This window comes from Ipomoea triloba, chromosome 4 (assembly GCF_003576645.1).
Source record: "Ipomoea triloba cultivar NCNSP0323 chromosome 4, ASM357664v1".
In the NCBI taxonomy this organism is placed as follows: Eukaryota; Viridiplantae; Streptophyta; class Magnoliopsida; order Solanales; family Convolvulaceae; genus Ipomoea; species Ipomoea triloba.
In genome coordinates this window covers 28,629,949-28,647,216 of record NC_044919.1, presented here as the reverse complement: position 1 = coordinate 28,647,216, position 17,268 = coordinate 28,629,949, and the positions used below count along the sequence as shown (strand labels likewise).

Here is a 17,268-nt window from a genome sequence, read left to right as displayed (position 1 = left end):
TTGTTTTTAATATTAATATTAATATTAATATTATTTATTCCCTTTCAATTCTATTGACATTGAAATTTCTATATTTATTCGTGCCAATATAATTAAATTCCATTATTCCTCTTATATGAAATTACAAAATTGAACACAAATTGCAAATTCACCTCATTCCTCTTCTATCAAAATTACAAAATTTACACCAAATTCACTCATTCCTCTTCTATCAAAAATTACAAAATTACACCAATTCACTCATTCCTCTTCTATCAAAATTACAAAATTTACACCAAATTCACTCACCCCTCTTCTATCAAAAATTACAAAATTTACACCAAATTCACTCATTCCTCTTCTATCAAAATTACAAAATTTACACCAAATTCACTCACTCCTCTTTTTTTTTGAGAAAATTCACTCACTCCTCTTCTATCAAAAATTACAAAATTTACACCAAATTCACTCATTACAACCAACCCCATTAGTATCCCTATTGAAAATTAAGTTTTCACCGTAGGATCAAACTCTGCTGGAAGGTTGGAATCCACTTACCAGTAACATCAGATGCGGTGTCTAATTCGGTACATTTGTTCTATACTACTCTCTTGAATCTCTTCCATTAATTGCTTTATATTTTTCATTTTTTAGCTCTTCGGTTCCTCGCTCTCGTATATTCTTGGACTCATGAATGAGCATTAACTAGACTACTAGAGGTAATTTTCTTCTGTTTTTTTTTTTTTTTTTTTTTTTTTTTTTTTTTTTTTTTTTTTGTTTTTTTTTTTTGTTTTTGTTTTTTGTTTTTTTTTTTCCGTATTTGGTCTTGGCTTCTGATCTCTATTGCAGATTTTATCACTTTATCAGCTTGGAAAGTTTGCAATTTTACATAATTCGTTGTGAAAAAGTGAAAAAGTGAAAAAACATGAATTGTGGAAAATCCAAATTCAGAACCTATGAACGTTGATGGCAATTTCTTCTTGATATTTAGTTCATTAATTTAGTAGTGCAAAAGTGTTCTGTTACTGCCCTTTCTGAAACCGAGGTTTAATCTTGCAGAATAAGTCTAGTGAAGTATCATTAATAAGCAAAGCAAGTATAAATGTGTAATCTTTTTATGGACTGAGTTTAAGAGCATGGACGTCGCTTATGGAAAGAGTAGTTATTTAGATCTTGTGTTTTCAAAGTTTGGGTAGCTTTTGCTATTGTTCTACTGTTGGATTCTAAGATTATGGCACTAAATGTTAAGATGGATATGACAGGATTACTGCTTTCTTTGTAGGAACCATTGCTTCATCTTGCTTAATCTGTGAACTTTAAACAAAATTCAGATGGGCTCGAGAATGATAAACGACCATGTGGCTGAGAGTGTAAAGAATGTTTCGAATATATTGCAGCAGGAAATTTGTGAAGCCTATTTGCTCTTTAAGGGTGAAACTGCACTTGGGGATGGTTTCAGAGCATTCCTGTATTTTATGGGTATTTTCTATTGTTTCATTGGCTTGTCAGCTATTACCTCTCGGTTCTTCCGCTCCATGGAAAATGTTGTCAAGCATTCGCGAACAGTGGTTGAAATAGATCCTTGTACAAAAACCAAAATTGTCAAGAAGGAAAAGGTGTGGAATTACACAATTGCTGATATCACTCTGCTGGCATTTGGGACGAGTTTTCCACAAATATCATTAGCTACTATTGATGCAATACGAAATATTGGAAGCTTATATGCTGGAGGTGTTCCCTAATTTTATCTCTTCAATTGAAGTGTATTTGCCTTGTATTGTTAAGAAAAAAGTTAGAATGTATTTTAATAAAGTACAAACAAAATATACTTTTCCACTTCTATTTCATGCCCAATTTAATTTGTTTTAGGTTTCTTGCTTTTGCATCATTGATATCTGTATTTTTGTTTTTTTTTTTTTTTTATATCTATTACAGGTTTGGGTCCAGGAACGCTTGTTGGCTCTGCAGCTTTTGATCTGTTTCCTATACATGCAGTTTGTGTTGTGGTACCTAAAGCTGGTGAGTTGAAAAAGATATCAGATCTTGGGGTCTGGCTTGTGGAGCTTTTTTGGTCTTTCTGGGCTTACATTTGGCTCTACATCATTTTAGAGGTAAAAAAAAAATTATAAGTTTTTGGTTGAAAGGAATATGTGTTGCATTTTATAATCTATTTTTAAATGTTTCAATTTTGAATACGCTATTCTCTCACTTTGTTGAGAAAGTAGATGTGTGTCTTGTTGTCTTTGCCACTGCTAAATATATGGCTTTACTGGAATTGCTAATCAAGTGTGGCCTCGGTTCTGTGCTGTGGTGTTTACATGCTTTTATTTGAATGGGAGGATACTCTAGGGAAGTTGATTACATAGATACGCATTGTCATTATAGTCTATATATGCTTGTGTGTTATATAAGGCAGGAATTCAATTTGTATTTCCTCGGCATGGACTTTGTGAAGTCGTATGAAGAAGTACTAATAATATCATATCTGTTCTACACTAGGTACACTATTGAAATCAACTTGTTTGTGAATACTGCTGACTTTGTAGGTATGGACTCCAAACGTTGTCACCTTGTGGGAGTCTTTGTTGACAGTGCTCCAATTTGGGTTATTGCTGATACATGCCTATGCTCAAGACAAGCGTTGGCCATATTTGTCCATTCCTTTGTATGCTTTGGTTATATAACCCATCTTTTCATTTAACTGTTCCGATTTTGTTGCCAAACATTTTTTTCACCATACCCATTTTTAATTCATGTGTATCAGGGAAAGATCTGAGAGGCCGGAGGAGTGGGTGCCTGTACAGACTGCTTCTTATGGAGAGGTTCCTGATGATTGCTCAGGAACACTCAATGTTGCGGTGGAAGACAGGAGGGAAATTGTTGATATTTTCTCCATCCATTCTGGCGATGGGACAGGTAATTTTGAAAAACAATACGTTTCATTCAGACGGTAATAATCTGTTATTACTAATTTATGCTTCTCACTGAATTTAAAATCAAATATGACTGACAGTACGACACTCTGATCTAATAAAATTTTGCTAAAGAGCAAATAACACCAATTGAAGTTAAATGTGATAATGAGCAACAAGTATTTTGAAGTGAGTGCATAGGGAATATAGAAGACAATAATAATTAATATATAGTGACTCATCTAGTCACTTTTAGTTTAGTATCGAGTTGGAGGTTGAATGCGACAGTTGAATATGCATTGGTAGAATCTTTGATTTGGATAGCAAATAGATGAGTTATTACCTTTTCTGTATAGTAAGTTTTCTGTTGAAGTTATTTCTACAGGTCCTGTTTATCAAAACTTGCCTGATACAGATGTTGCTGAATCCTCTGCTGGGCTCAACTGTGATGAGACAATTGTTGAGGAATCTGATATCCTCTCAATTTGGAAACAGCAATTTTTCGATGCTTTGGTGGTACTATTCTTTCTTCCTCTTCTTCTTCTTTTCACATTGGCTATTTGGTTGAAACATTACTCAACCATAAATCCATAACCAGAAGATGTCATAATGCTTGCATTAACATAAGTGATGGTGATAATTTGTTATAGCCTCTTGCCAAGAGGCCCAGAGGACCATCTATTTTTTTCTCAGTTCTTGATGGTTTGCATTTTTGTTTTGAAATTTTTAAGTTCTAGTTCATTTTCACAATTTATTTTTGTTAATTTCTTTGTTTCATATGTTTCCTTTGGTGCATATTTCCTTCAATACGGAACAGTTGGAACATGCAGAATCCAGAAAACTGGATAACAAATTTGTTCGGCTTGCACGCATTTCCTGGCAGTTACTTCTAGTACCATGGCGGCTTCTATTTGCGTTTGTACCTCCCTATCAGATTGTCCATGGGTGGCCTGCCTTCATCTGCTCTTTGATCTTCATTAGTGGGATAGCTTATGTTGTTACAAAACTCACCGACCTAATAAGCTGTGTTACAGGTTTCTTTTTTTATTTTTTTTATTGAGTGTGCAAACTTGTGCTCATTATAAACGCTACTCTGCAAGATGTACCAATGGACGACCTATGTTCCCTGCAGGAATAAATCCTTATGTCATTGCATTCACAGCATTGGCGGCTGGAACTTCTTGGCCTGATCTAGTTGCAAGCAAGATTGCTGCAGAGCGGCAGTTGACTGCTGATTCAGCCATCGCTAACATCACATGCAGGTTAGTTTTGATTTTCGTCATAAACTAAACTCTGTTTGATTTTTGTCACCCAATGTTAGGTTACTTGACAAGAAACTCAACTGATATGCTTCAAATCTTTGGATTTGCAGCAATTCGGTGAATATCTATGTAGGCATTGGCATTCCATGGCTGATTGACACTCTCTACAACTACTTTGCATTCAACGAGCCCCTGAGAATACAGAACGCCAAGGGATTAAGCTTCTCTTTACTCATTTTCTTCGCTACTTCGGTTGGGTGTATCGGTGTTTTGGTGTTTAGGAGAGTAACTTTGGGTGCTGAACTTGGTGGCCCCAGAATTTGGGCCTGGGTAACCTCTGTGTTCTTTATGCTGCTGTGGCTTACATTTGTTACATTATCTTCACTCAGAGTTTCTGGCATAATATAAAAGTCTCTATCCAAGTTGCTACCCTTCTCTCTTTTTGGTTGGATTTTAATTTCTATCTTCCCATTTTTGTTGGTTAATTTAGTTACTTATCGAGGGAACGAATCTCTCACACTATTACGTTTGTAAGGTTTTAATTAATTTGGGCGATTGTAGCATGAATGATAGGATGACTGTATCAAATTGGTAGATTCACACATATAATATAACTATATAATGACAGTACAAGCAGGATAGTAGTAGAAAACACTCTACACAGCCTCTATTCTAACATTCATTATAGATACATTCATCTCTGCAAAAGAAAATTCAGTACAAAGGGGAATCATCCCTTTATGCTTCTATCTTTGACACCTGTAATGCTCCATTATTAGACAGCAACTCCTACTGTGCATGAAGTCACAGGGGCTGCAGAGTTATGCTTTACATCACTGTATTTCTTGGTGATGAATCTGACAAAAAACAAATATGTGTTACCAGACAAATAAACCAGAGGCTACACAGCACTTGAGAGTATGATGTGTTGTTACCTGAAGAAATCCCTCCATAACAGCTCATACATTAGCCAGTTCACCCCAGTGTCACCACTGGGGTCTTTAGAGGAAGCAGAAATCGTGCTGTAAAACACACAGTAAAATACCCGTTATGTGAAAATGGGGCGGTGTGTTTGGGAAGGGAATGCGGTGGGTGGGATGGGGATTACCTTGACATGGATTTTTTGAGCTCCTCAAACATGGCGCGAGGGGAAATGCAGCCCATGCCAAGCCAGGGAGAGATTTTGCAGGAAAAGTTTGCGCCATATATGCTATCACTCCCATCTTTGTTTCCCCGGTTGGGTTGCACTTGGCATTCGCTTGCAAATGTTCTAATTCTCTGCAATGCTTCAGCCTCTCCTCCCACAAGGGAAGCATTAGCAGATGGTTTTCCACTCTGCATGCACAACAATTGTGTTGAAATTTGAAACCATTCTAACTACAGAGGATTCATTGGTGAAACTAATGATGTCTGATCATTCTTGGGAACCAAATTGCATTCATTCATTAATCATCTTTACATGTAACATAAAGCATTATAGGACACAGAATCCATTAAACAAGTAAGCATAGCATTAGCATATGGTTTTCCACTCTGCATGCAAAACAATCATGTTGAAACCATTCTAACAACAGAGGATTTTGTTTTGTTTTTTTTTTTTTTTTCTTTTGGGATGACGAGGGAAACGCAGCCACTACTGTGGGTAAACCTAGTTCTAGTGTAATAGTCGAAAACCATACAGGCTCAATTAAGAGTGTTTGACCTTTAGGTACGAGTGTTGGCGTGTTGCCCCTTTTGGGGAAACAACAGAGGATTTGACAGTATTGGTGCCTGATAATCTCACATATAACACAAAGAAGCAAATATAAGACAGAATTAATCAAGAAAATAAGCATACCTGCCCCACTGTTGAACTAGGATTGAGGCCCAAATCAGCTAGAGATGGAATCTCCCCAGGCTCCACATTTCCTCTAGCAGGCAATCCTCTGAGCTGATTCAGTGCTTCAATGGTGTTCCTGACCTTCAAGCCATGAACTTTTTCCTTAAAACTACTGTAATTCGTAGGCATGTCTTCCAATTTAAAAGGCAAATCATCAATATGGAACAACGTGCTTCCCCAGAAAAACTTCATCTCAATGCCCTCGTCCTTCATCGCCTTCTCGACCTTGTCTTCCGCCTTGATTTCATCGTGCGAGATATCGCGATGGCAGTAAACCGCTTCCGCTCCAATCTGCTTAGCCAATTCCACCAGCACCGTCTCGGGCTTCCCCACTCGGACCACAAGATCAGAGCCTCTGGCCTGCAGATTCTTCTTGAGATCAGAAACCGACTCGATCAAAAATGTTGCTCGGTACGGGCCGGTCTTGTCAAAGCCGTTATAGGACTTTCCATAGTCACTCGGGTCGAAACAGTAAACGGGCAAAACCGACATGGACTCGTTATTGGCTGCGTTGAGGCCCTCGTTGTCGTGGACGCGGAGATCGTTCCGGAACCAAACAATGGACGCGCGGCGGAGCCCCGCGGCATTGGAGGGATCAGACGGGCGGAGAGGATTCAAGGGGACCGGGCTCTGAACCGGGTTCGCGGAGACCGTGGACTTGAGCAATGATTTGGGAGGAGTGAGGGAGGCGGAGAGGGAAAGGTGAGACAGAGAAGAGATCTGCGTAGGGATTTTGACCCTGCTTGGGTGAGAACCAAAGAGGGTGGAGATTTTGTCCGTGTTGAGAAGGTGAGAGGGGAGAATTGTGGACAAGGAGAGGGAGATTGAAGCCATGGGTAGGCGAAGCGTAGAGACGGCAGCCATCTGAGTCTGCTCTTCCTGATTCTCTTGAGAAAAGTTTTTAGGCTCCATTCTGTGAGAGAAAATGCAGCTTTTCCGAACACAGATTGGAAAAGGAAAACGGCGATAAAGCTGAGGACACAAAATGTTCTCCGACGAAGATTTGGCGCTGCTGCTGCTGCTGCCGGAGGCTTTTCTGGTTTGTTGCAGTGTTTGGTGGCGGGGTTCGGTGGTTTTTAAGTTATAGTGAGAAAGTTGGTTGGTAAACGTGAGGAAAACTGTTTCCCCAATTGACAATGTTGCCCACCTAATTTCGTCCCAACAACCCCATTACAAATATTCATTGTATTTTATATATTACGTCTTATGATTACAAGATTTGTATGTGATAAGTTGAATCAGTTAAGTTAGTTTTACTAGATAATTCTTTTTTTCTTGCTCATAAGAAATGAAATTCCTTATTCTAACTAAAATTTATCAAAACATTGATATCTACAAAGTAACTTGTGAACCACTACACAATGGTATGTACGAAATAAATTATGTCTTGTGACTCTAGTCAACAATGAATTATAGGAAGACAAACCAATTTAGGTTACTCATAAGTGATATTGGCACAAATCAATAGACAACTCATGTTACAAGTCGAACTTCTAATATTGTGATTACTAAGTCAAAACTTGACTAAAATGGTTGGAGTTGCCCTTATGAGTCTTATAAACTCGATAATAGTCTACAATAACCAATTGTTGTTGTAGTTCTATCAAGTCAGTTGTGTTAATTAAGTTTTATGAGTTGAGAGGCTAAATATGTTAGACCATGTTTATTGTGTAATGTTATGCTAAATTGGGTATGTTTAGATTGAGTTATAGGTTAAACTCCATCTATAAGCATAAACATTTTGCATAATAGCTTTGATAGGAGATATGTGCTAACCTGCCTGACAGGGAGATGTGAAGGTGCAATTGATCAGAATGTGGAATGTGTCTCGATTATACCCCTAATAATAATGAGTGACTACGCTCACTAGTCTCAACCAGGATATTCAAAGATCGATTCATAAAACATGAAGGAGACTCGGTACTCTCAAAATCGATCCCCACCAACCGAGTATAAACGTCGCAACAATCACAATTCACCTTAGGGTGATTAAACCCTTCACAACATATGACACTGCTATATCTATCACTGAGTCCCATAGAAACACGTGGATGACATGATCTAGATTGACATGTGTCCCGAGACTTCTCTAACGCACATTAATTGCGCCTAAGAGAGGTTGTTTAATGAGAGCACTCCATTTGCCTTTTTCCATTTCCCAATTGAAATCTAAAGGAGGTTGTTCTAGTCCTATGGAGGAATTGCCTTGGGCTCTAATTCTTGTGCTTCAGGATTTACACTATTAAGTCTATAAAAAACATGTTATTTTTTATATCTAATAGTTCAATTTTAATAAATTTTACTTTATTAAGTCACAACTTGTTGCTATTGTTAGTGATATTATCATTTCACTTGTTTCTTCTTGTTATTGTTTACTCATCCTTATCATTGTTAATACAAAATACGGAGTATCGTTTAATATAATTGTTACATATCATTCACATTAATTTTTTATTTAAATAAACAATTAAATACGGAGTATAAGATACTTTTATATTTTGTAAGTTAAAAAATTCAGAGTAATTCAATTTCAACATGTATAGTTTTTGAATGGAAAAGAAAATATATAGTATTTGAAAATTGGAGATAAAAATGATAAAACAAAAATTATAGTTATTGCTCAAAGTACAATTATTGAAATCACAGGCATCATTTTAATATTAGCTAAAATCCAAGGAGTCCAAGTGCAAATATACAATTACTACAAGTCCAACTGTCCAAGATCAAATAATTTCAGAATTACGCTTTTCCCCCTTATCACGAATTGCCAATTTGCCATCCCTTAGAAGTTAGAACAGGAGTGAGCTGTAATGGAGGTTGCTTGTACTTGCTTAGGTTCAGCACGTCTATGGCAGACGAATATGGAAAGCGTGGGGGATTTCCGGTTCGGAGCCTGTACTGCTACTTTGCCTCCATTGTCGTCGTTATCCTGCGCATCAAGGAAAAGGAAAACTTTCATTTTCACAGCAAGAGCTAATCCATACGCTGAGCAGAGTGATCCCGTTTTCCGAGCCGCCGTCGAACGCGCTGCTATCCGTTTCCAGGAGTCTCAACGTTCAGGCAAGTCCGTCTTCCCGCTCCGAACTCCTATCCCTAAATTATAGCATTCCATTAAGGTGTTGATTAAATTGTTCATTTAGGATTTCTATCGAACAGTTTCTGTTTTCGAGGTGTTCAACGATGTATACTTTATTGATTGAGTAGTTTGAAACTTCACGGCTATTTACCAGTCCATTTGTGTTAGCCTCCAAGCTCATTTTGCTTGCTTTGCTGATAAACTGATATGTTCTTATGGTATTCAGTTTTTGTTGATGTTGTTTCATGACTAAGTGAATTGTTGCATTTGCAGATCCTTTGTTCATTGATCCATATGCTGGCTGCTTTTTTCTATCTGAGACTGAAGTGTATAGGGAAGAGCATCTGCATCCCTACTGCCTTGCAACTAAGTATATTGATGATAAGTTGTTGAGCACATTAGAAAAAGTTGATGGGCCGAAGCAGGTATGACCGTATGAGCATGATGGCTTAATCAATCTGCTATGGTGCTATGATAACTATGGAGTCATATATAGACAGTACTTTACTTAGATGCTGCAGGTTGTTTTGTTAACAGATGGCATGGATACTCGGCCATTTAGACTCAATTGGCCAGCATCAACTATAATATATGATGTATCGCCCGAGGAAGTATTTAGAAGAGGAGCTGAGAAGCTTCAAGGTCCATGCATCTTTTCTACCTTGCTCTTCTCGTTCTTATTTTTTCTTGATTGCTTACTTTTTCTTTAAAATTTTAGAAGTTGGGGCTAAGATACCAAGAGCATGTGTATTTCATCATGTCCCATTGAATTCATCTAATCTACAACAGATGATGGGCAGTAAAGGATTTAATGGTGCCAGACCAAGTATTTGGGCTTTTCAGGTGAATGCTTCTAGGATACACTACAAGGTTCCTTGAATTTTGTGTTGACTGCTTGTGACCTTGTTTGTGTGAAACTAAAAATATTTTCTTCAAAGTCCTATACCTAGTTTGCCTATAACGAGTATAGAACAAAAACTCCTGGATATTCCCCTCACACCAAGATAAAAGGAGAATTAAACTAAGATAAAAATTTGATTCTGTAAGTTGTTATAGAAGTCATTCAATAGTTCTGCTGCTCAATTAGAAATTCACTTTGCCTCTGCTGACTACTGCATTCAGTGAATGGTACTTTATTATGGGCTTTGTTGATATTGTCACCACAACTATATCAAATTAAATGCTGTGTGTCATTTGTTGGATCTTCTGATATGTCTAATCTTTAGAGTACAATTCACGTCTTACCTCTAGAAATCTACTGTATAAAACCATGGAAGAAGATGAAAAGACCTTGCTTTACAGGGACTGCCGGTCATGAACTTGGCGAGCTTTAAAGATATTTTGTGCCTTGTCAGTAATCTGGCCATGAAGGGATGCTTTTTCTTGGGGGAACTGCCTATTTGGCTGGCTGAAACTGATGCCAGGTGTAAGGTTACTGAACAAGATTGCTGATGTGCATTTAATGTTTAGTACAATTAGTAGTGCTCTCTGATTTTTGGTTTTTATCCAGTCAACTACAAATAGATGGTTGGAAAGCCTTTTCATGAGCTGTGGTTTCCGCGTGGAAATAATTGGGTATAATGACATCGCAAGAAACCTTGACAATGAACTGGTAACAGAAGAGTACACCAACATACTTTTTGTTGCAGAGCATCTGAGATTTTCTGATGATCAGGTACTATTTCCCCCCATGTAATTGTATGAAAATGCATTGAGAATAATTTGGTATTGGTGCAACATTCAATCCATACAATATTTTCAAAATTCTTCAGTAGGACACTTTTTAACAAGTTTCCCATTGGTTTTAACATTAAAGAAAGCAAATGTTTCAACATCTCACTTATATGCAAGATTTTATTGTCTGGCCATGTTTGAACCTTGATAGATGGAACTATGGAGGAGAGAATTTCAGAGGATAGAGGAAGAAGGAGACGAAGAAGGCTTTGAGGAGCTCTAGAGTTTATCATTCTGTTTGGTCGTGCATCTGCAATGCACATCCGTCCAGGTTCATATCTATCGAGCTTTCATATTAGCAGTGTGTTATGTTTACATTCTCAGCTGCTATGCAGTTTTAGGATTGTGTTGGAAGTCAAATATTTAATTGCATATCATTTCCCATATCCAAACATATATTTTACTTCAACCAAAAAAATAGTGTATTTAAACTGGTAGACCCACACTTTAAGCAGAACATTATTCAATTGAACTAATAAACTAAGAAAACATGTTCATGAAATGTATAAGAGCACAATTCTTGATCAGGAAGAACAAGTAATCAAGAAGAAGATACAAGAGTACGTAGATTAGAAGTGTTCTTATTGACACAGCTAAATCCACAGCCACACTGAGGACTCTCGTAGAAATTGTCAATCCCAAAGCCTGCAGAGGCTATCCCAACAGAGAACTCAAGATTATCGCCTTTATGTGTGACCTCAACTATATTCAACCAGAAGAGCAGTATTTTCACCTGCACCCCACTCAAGTTACTCAGCCTGTCCTGGGATATTGTCCCCGTGATTTTCTTACTGTACTTGAGGTTGTACCCCTTTATAGTGAAACTGCACGACCCGCCGAAGTACGCTGCGAACTTTCCGGTGTTTCGGTTGAGCTCGTAGCTCTCGACGCCGGTCGGAAGAATTCCGACCGGGAAGTCGTATTCCTGCAAGATTTCGTACGCCGTCAAGCTGTCTCCGATCGCCGGAGCGACTCCCAAGAAAAAGGCTAAGCAGGCGGCAAGCAATCGGGCCGGCGAAGGATGCATCTTTCCGGCGTGAATAGGTGCGATGCTTTGGCCTTCGGGAGAGACAGAGTTGACGAGGATGAATGATTGGTGTTGGATAGCGTTGAGAAAGTCTTCCGTCAGAATAGTAGTTGGTATCGGCCTATCGGGGTATTTTTGTCATATAACGGTTATGACAATGGTCTTTTACTAACATACAGATTGGAATTCCACATTTCCACATGCTGATTGTGATTTCCGCCTTAATAAAATACTCAAAATTTGCATATGCATATGCCGATATGCAACAAGGGAATCTTCAGTAGGCATCGTGAGATCCGTTTGGCCGGCCAAATAGAGTAAAAAATGTTAATTTTTTTTTATTACAAAAATTAACTCGGTTAATTATATTTATTTATATTATTGGTCTATTATGAAGATTAAAAATTAACTATAGATTATTCAGTTTTTGTAAATAATAAGCAATGCAACATAACCCCAACTACTAACTATCGGAGGGATTTTTGAGAGCAGAACAAGGTTGTTGATTATCTTGTCACACTGGGAGCCCAGCAATGAGACGAGTGGGTGACGTACGCAACTAGTCCCCCGAGGTGCGAAGAGGCCTACCTTAATGACTTTGCTCATGCCACGAGTGTCTGTAGAGTAAGGGAGAGTAACTAGTCCTTTTATTATCTTTCGGGTAACACCCGTCCATGTATGATTAAAAAAAAAAAAAAAGTACTCCTGCTTCTCTGCCCCTTCCGGCTTCCTCCATCCTGGATAGGCTTCCACTTATTCTTATTATTAGGATCAAGGGCATTGTCAGATAACTAAAATTTATTATTCAAACAAAAGTGTATGAGTTTTCACAACACATGCCTATGACCTTATGATAAAAGTAGACTAATGCCTACCTTTTCTGACATTTCCTATCCCATAGTATGAATTTTGAACAAACAACAACAACAACAACAAAGAGGTGGAGCCGAAATGCCCTATTTGTATGGATGAGGTGGAATCAATATATATCACATGTTTTTGGGACCTGCATTTACGCAAAGCCTGTGGATAACAGCCAGACTTCCTGTTCTACAGCATCAAACTTCCATGAGTGAGTGGTTAGTTAGCCCTTCTAAAATAACATTCATCTATCATATTAATTTCATGGGAAAGAGAGTGTATGTGTTAATTGGATTACTTGATGAGTTATTTTAGAATTACTATTATTACTCAAATCACTATCTAATCATGAATTAAAAGATAAACACAAGTTTTTCGAAAAAGGGACGACCAAGTGAGTAAAGCATTATTTTTCTCACGAGTTTGATTCAACAAAATTAAATATAATTATTGGCATTGCCTATATTGCAATACACAATTACATTTCAAAATGAAAATGAATATTAAAATTAAGCACTAATATAGTAATATATAAGCTTATTATCAATATTACTAGAAAGGAAAAATCATAGACCTTTGCACGATAAACAAACAAACCTGAGTAATTTCTGTTGTTTAATTTCTGTTGTTTACATACATTCTAAATCATTCGGATAATATATTATATTTAACTGAAGTCCGAATCTGCTTTGATATGATATATTAGGTGCAAGTAATCTGAGAACATGTAATCAAAGGCTAAATCAGTCATGCCGACATCGGAATTGGTTAAGTATGACTAGTTTAGCCTTTGATTACGTGATCTCAGATTATTTGCACCTCTATCAAAACATATTCTAACTTCCGTTAAATACAATATATTATCCGAATGATTTAGCATGTATGCATATAAGCAGTGAAAAATTACTCACCAAGTTTTCCCCATAATGCAGGCATATATAACACCTCTCTAAATGTAGCCTATAGCATCACTCAAGAAAATATAATTACTAACTGGATACTACCAACAATCTGAGGTGCAGGAGGGTATATATACTACCAGATCGAATGTCATTGTGTGGGGAAGGGGATGAAGAGATCAGATAGCTCATACATTTTTGACATGCCCATTTGCTTTGCATGTTTGGAATATCTCACAACTTTCTGTTCCTAGTTTTGGGATCGAAGCTGGTAGGAAAGAACATACTTCTTGCGTTCTCCTTCCTTCTCGGTGGTATTATATTCTTCACTGCTATCTGGAAGTGATTGTTTTTTTTTTATTTTTTATTTGTCTCATGCAATTCTAGGTATTATGTATTGAATATTTGCTTTATGCAAATATATAATTTTACATGATTGATTTTGATCGTCCGACGACTTCTTCAGCGAGGGGTTTCAAAATGGTACATATATTGCATTATTGCCCTTCTAGACTGTACGAGAGGAGCAACATTTACACTATGGAGAGGCAATATATGTACCATTTCGAAAACTGAGGGGCAACATCTACACCACTAATGATAATTAACATATTATGAAAGAACATAAATTACCCGTTATTGACTGCATCTAATCAATGCACACCCTTAGTGATAGTTAATTAAAATTTAATTTCGATTGACTATTTTAATTGACTTACTTGACTCTATTACAAGCTAATAATAGAAAGTCACCTAATTATAAAACATACAAAATTAAATACAATAATGACATGTTATGTGATAAATAATTTTTGAAGAAAAATGTAGTACGTATTAATCATCTAAAGAATATATATTCATTTTTCTAAATATTTGTTTACATGCTTAAATTATTTATTTTTGTAAATAATAAGCAATGCAACATAACCCCTCTGCCTCTACGTATTATATATTCCCCTGCCTATCACACTTCATTCTTCCACTCATATCTTCCCCAGCTGAGAAGCTAAGCTTGCATGTGATGAAGAGGAGGGCACGTACCATCCCAGTGTCAATCTCCACGGTTAAGGTTCTTTCCTCAAACGCCACGACTGAAGGTATGTATAGTACACCATCCCTCTCTCATTTTGATGCTCAGGTTTTTTTTTTTTAGGAGGGCCAACTAATTATCGAAATTTGTTGCAGTCAATTTGACGTTCATAGCTTTTTAGAAGGGCCAACTAATATGAAAAATTTCTTCCATGGTAATTAGTTTGATGCTCAGAGCATTAATAAATTTTTAAATAATTATTATATTATTTTGAGGACTTTTTTTTATAGGAAATAACATAATTATTTAAAAAAGGAAAAAAGTGTCAAATAGGTCATTGAACTTATTGCTTTTGTGCAATTGGGCCATTGAACTTAAAAAGTGTGCAATTCAACCATCAAACAAGTAAAATTTGTGCAATTCGACCATTTTTACAAAAAAATTTAATTCAATTTGAATTAAAAACATTTCAATATTGACTCCCAACTAGTATGGTAGAAGAAAATGTCACTCTTAATACATATATGTTAGTAATATAATTGGAGTTTACCCGAAAATTTTTGTAAAAATGGTCGAATTGCAAGAATTTTGATTGTTTAAAGGTTGAATTGCACACTTTTAAGGTTCAATGGTCCAATTGCACAAAAGCGATAAGTTCAGTGGCCTATTTGACACTTTTTCCTTTAAAAAATTATTAATGCTCTAAGCATCAAATTGACGTGCAATAAATTTTGATATTTAGCAGTTAGGTATAATTAGTTGGCCTTTCTAAAAAGCCTGAGTATCAAAATGAGAGGGGATGGCAAGAAGCACGTGCATTAGAGCGGGATGAAAACCCTCACAGCTCAAGACACAAAATGAGAAGAAGAAATGACACCTAGAATATCTCTAATTTTTCCTTTCTTTCTGGTTGGTTACGTTGTTTGTAAGATGAAGATGAAGATGAATTTGTTGAGCCTTTATATAGGCAAAAATTAGGTAGATGCACCATACAAGAAGCATGATGCTAAATGTATTCGTGTGATTATTCTTTGCATTCAGATATCACAGGGGTTGTTTGAGAGCTTTAAGTTTCATGCAAATTAAACGGAGTATTACTTAATTGGTTATAATATAATGGGGCTGCTTCAAAACTCCTGACCTGGCAATGAAATGAAAATTCGGGTGAATCACCCACATATTAAAATACCTAAAGGTAGTAGATTTATTAGCAAAATATTGAAAGGGACTCAAAGTCTCAAAATATGGTCCCAGAATGTCCCAATATTAATGATCTCTAAACCATTAGAGAGCCAAGAGGGATTAATAAGGGCTCTGTTTAGATTGTCCTATGTAAGGATTAATAATGGGATTTTATTTGCCCATATGTATTATATAATGTTCATTGAATCTTTTGTTAATTTATAAGTTGCTCAATTGGCTGGTGTATGCATATAAAGTTTGATGGAAGCAAGTTGAAAATGAGTGGCATTAGCCTAAGAAACATCTTCCGTTCACAATACATGTCAAAAAAAAGCCTTGACAATGAAAGTGAAATGAATGATAATTAAACTAAATAACTAAAAAATAACTCAGCACTAAAACAAAAACTTATTATCAAGATGAGTAGAAGGAGAAAGAAAAAGCATATGTCCTTCCTCCATAAGAGTGCAAATAAACATTGAAACATAAACATATTTTTGTTCTTAAAGAAATTTCAAACTCTCATGAAAATCCCGAGCATATGGATTTAGTCCCAAAGAACAATCCCAAGCAATATTTCTATCATTCCATTCTTCATCTTTATTAATATTCCTCTCACTGAAAATTTGAGCATTCCCACCTGTATTCAAACCAATATTAAATGCACTCTTCTTCACTTCACTTGTACAAATAATCTTCTTTTCTTGAGTTACCAAATCAATAGAAATTAGATCTGGTCCACGACCATTCTTGAAAGAAGCCACATCTCCTTGTAATTCCATTTCACTTGAAAACACTAGCAATTGGCCACCCAAATGTCGGCAGAATTAGGCAAATGGGTTAATTTGGCAGCAGCCACAATGGTTAGGCAAGTTGCAAAGTTTGATCAAGAATGTTAGGCAAGTCCAAGAGTTAGGCACCTACAAAGTTTGAACAAAAATATTTATTATTTGGTCCCTACATTTTAGGCTAACTACAAAATGACCCCAATTTCTCAACTATAAATAGGGAGGTCATTTGCCATTCTTGTTATCCCAAATCATTCTATTCTTCCCTCATATACTAGAGATATTAGAGAGTTTGTTGAGTGTATTTCTCCTTCCTAGCAAGAGAGAATTATCCTTGTTTTCTCCTTGTTAGTTAGAGAGTGGTTGTAACTCCTATTTTCTCATAGTGAAATTCTTCTACCCTTGCCCGTGGTTTTTACCCTAATTTGTTTAGGGGTTTTCCACGTAAAATCTGTGCCTCATTTATTTTTCTTTCTCAAATTATTGTTGCAATCTGATCTATCCCACTTCCGCGGGCGCAACACCAAATTCCAAACCCCTACTGGGCCCCAATAGTTAGTTACGCTATTGTCGAAGTGTATACTTGAATGTTTTTGCCAATTAATATTATTATTATTTTCCTCCATTAACCAAATGTTG

General features: G+C 36.6%; 4 protein-coding genes across 13 annotated transcripts in view; 2 read left to right on the top strand and 2 right to left on the bottom strand.

Moving 5' to 3' along the window:
* LOC116016113 (pentatricopeptide repeat-containing protein At3g62890-like) overlaps window positions 1–4,592 on the top strand; it is a 10,740-nt gene extending 6,148 nt beyond the window's left edge. The window contains exons 2-9 of the mRNA XM_031256276.1: window positions 1,295–1,710; window positions 1,915–2,090; window positions 2,526–2,644; window positions 2,744–2,895; window positions 3,277–3,407; window positions 3,709–3,925; window positions 4,024–4,153; window positions 4,264–4,592. Coding sequence (XP_031112136.1) covers window positions 1,295–1,710; window positions 1,915–2,090; window positions 2,526–2,644; window positions 2,744–2,895; window positions 3,277–3,407; window positions 3,709–3,925; window positions 4,024–4,153; window positions 4,264–4,561 — 1,639 coding nt within the window. The 3' untranslated portion in view covers window positions 4,562–4,592. The remainder of the gene's footprint in view (window positions 1–1,294; window positions 1,711–1,914; window positions 2,091–2,525; window positions 2,645–2,743; window positions 2,896–3,276; window positions 3,408–3,708; window positions 3,926–4,023; window positions 4,154–4,263) is intronic.
* A 136-nt stretch (window positions 4,593–4,728) lies between these two features.
* On the bottom strand, window positions 4,729–7,132 carry LOC116014725 (blue-light photoreceptor PHR2-like). Its single transcript, XM_031254671.1, has 4 exons — window positions 5,991–7,132; window positions 5,262–5,488; window positions 5,089–5,175; window positions 4,729–5,010 (listed from the first exon to the last, which is right to left on the bottom strand). The coding sequence occupies exons 1-4, from the start codon at window positions 6,942–6,944 to the stop codon at window positions 4,929–4,931; spliced, it is 1,350 nt and encodes a 449-aa protein (XP_031110531.1). The 5' UTR covers window positions 6,945–7,132; the 3' UTR covers window positions 4,729–4,928.
* Window positions 7,133–8,789: 1,657 nt separating this feature from the next.
* Window positions 8,790–15,729, top strand: LOC116017419 (putative S-adenosyl-L-methionine-dependent methyltransferase FRAAL3836). 10 transcript variants are annotated; one of them, XR_004097911.1, is made up of 12 exons: window positions 8,790–9,092; window positions 9,382–9,533; window positions 9,630–9,750; window positions 9,827–9,951; window positions 10,411–10,539; window positions 10,619–10,783; window positions 10,994–11,113; window positions 12,771–12,941; window positions 13,753–13,943; window positions 14,628–14,726; window positions 14,815–14,873; window positions 15,405–15,729. XR_004097911.1 is itself a non-coding variant. In XM_031258005.1 (8 exons), the coding sequence occupies exons 1-7, from the start codon at window positions 8,843–8,845 to the stop codon at window positions 11,063–11,065; spliced, it is 1,014 nt and encodes a 337-aa protein (XP_031113865.1). In that variant the 5' UTR covers window positions 8,790–8,842; the 3' UTR covers window positions 11,066–11,113; window positions 12,362–12,731. The 10 variants fall into 10 exon arrangements, 2 of the variants coding, with proteins under 2 accessions (XP_031113865.1, XP_031113864.1); XR_004097910.1 differs by having other exon boundaries at window positions 12,771–12,948; XR_004097912.1 differs by having other exon boundaries at window positions 12,771–12,948; window positions 13,663–13,943.
* Window positions 11,289–12,033, bottom strand: LOC116017420 (uncharacterized protein At5g01610-like). The gene has a single exon (XM_031258006.1). The coding sequence runs from the start codon at window positions 11,867–11,869 to the stop codon at window positions 11,384–11,386; it is 486 nt and encodes a 161-aa protein (XP_031113866.1). The 5' UTR covers window positions 11,870–12,033; the 3' UTR covers window positions 11,289–11,383.
* Window positions 15,730–17,268: the final 1,539 nt, after the last annotated feature.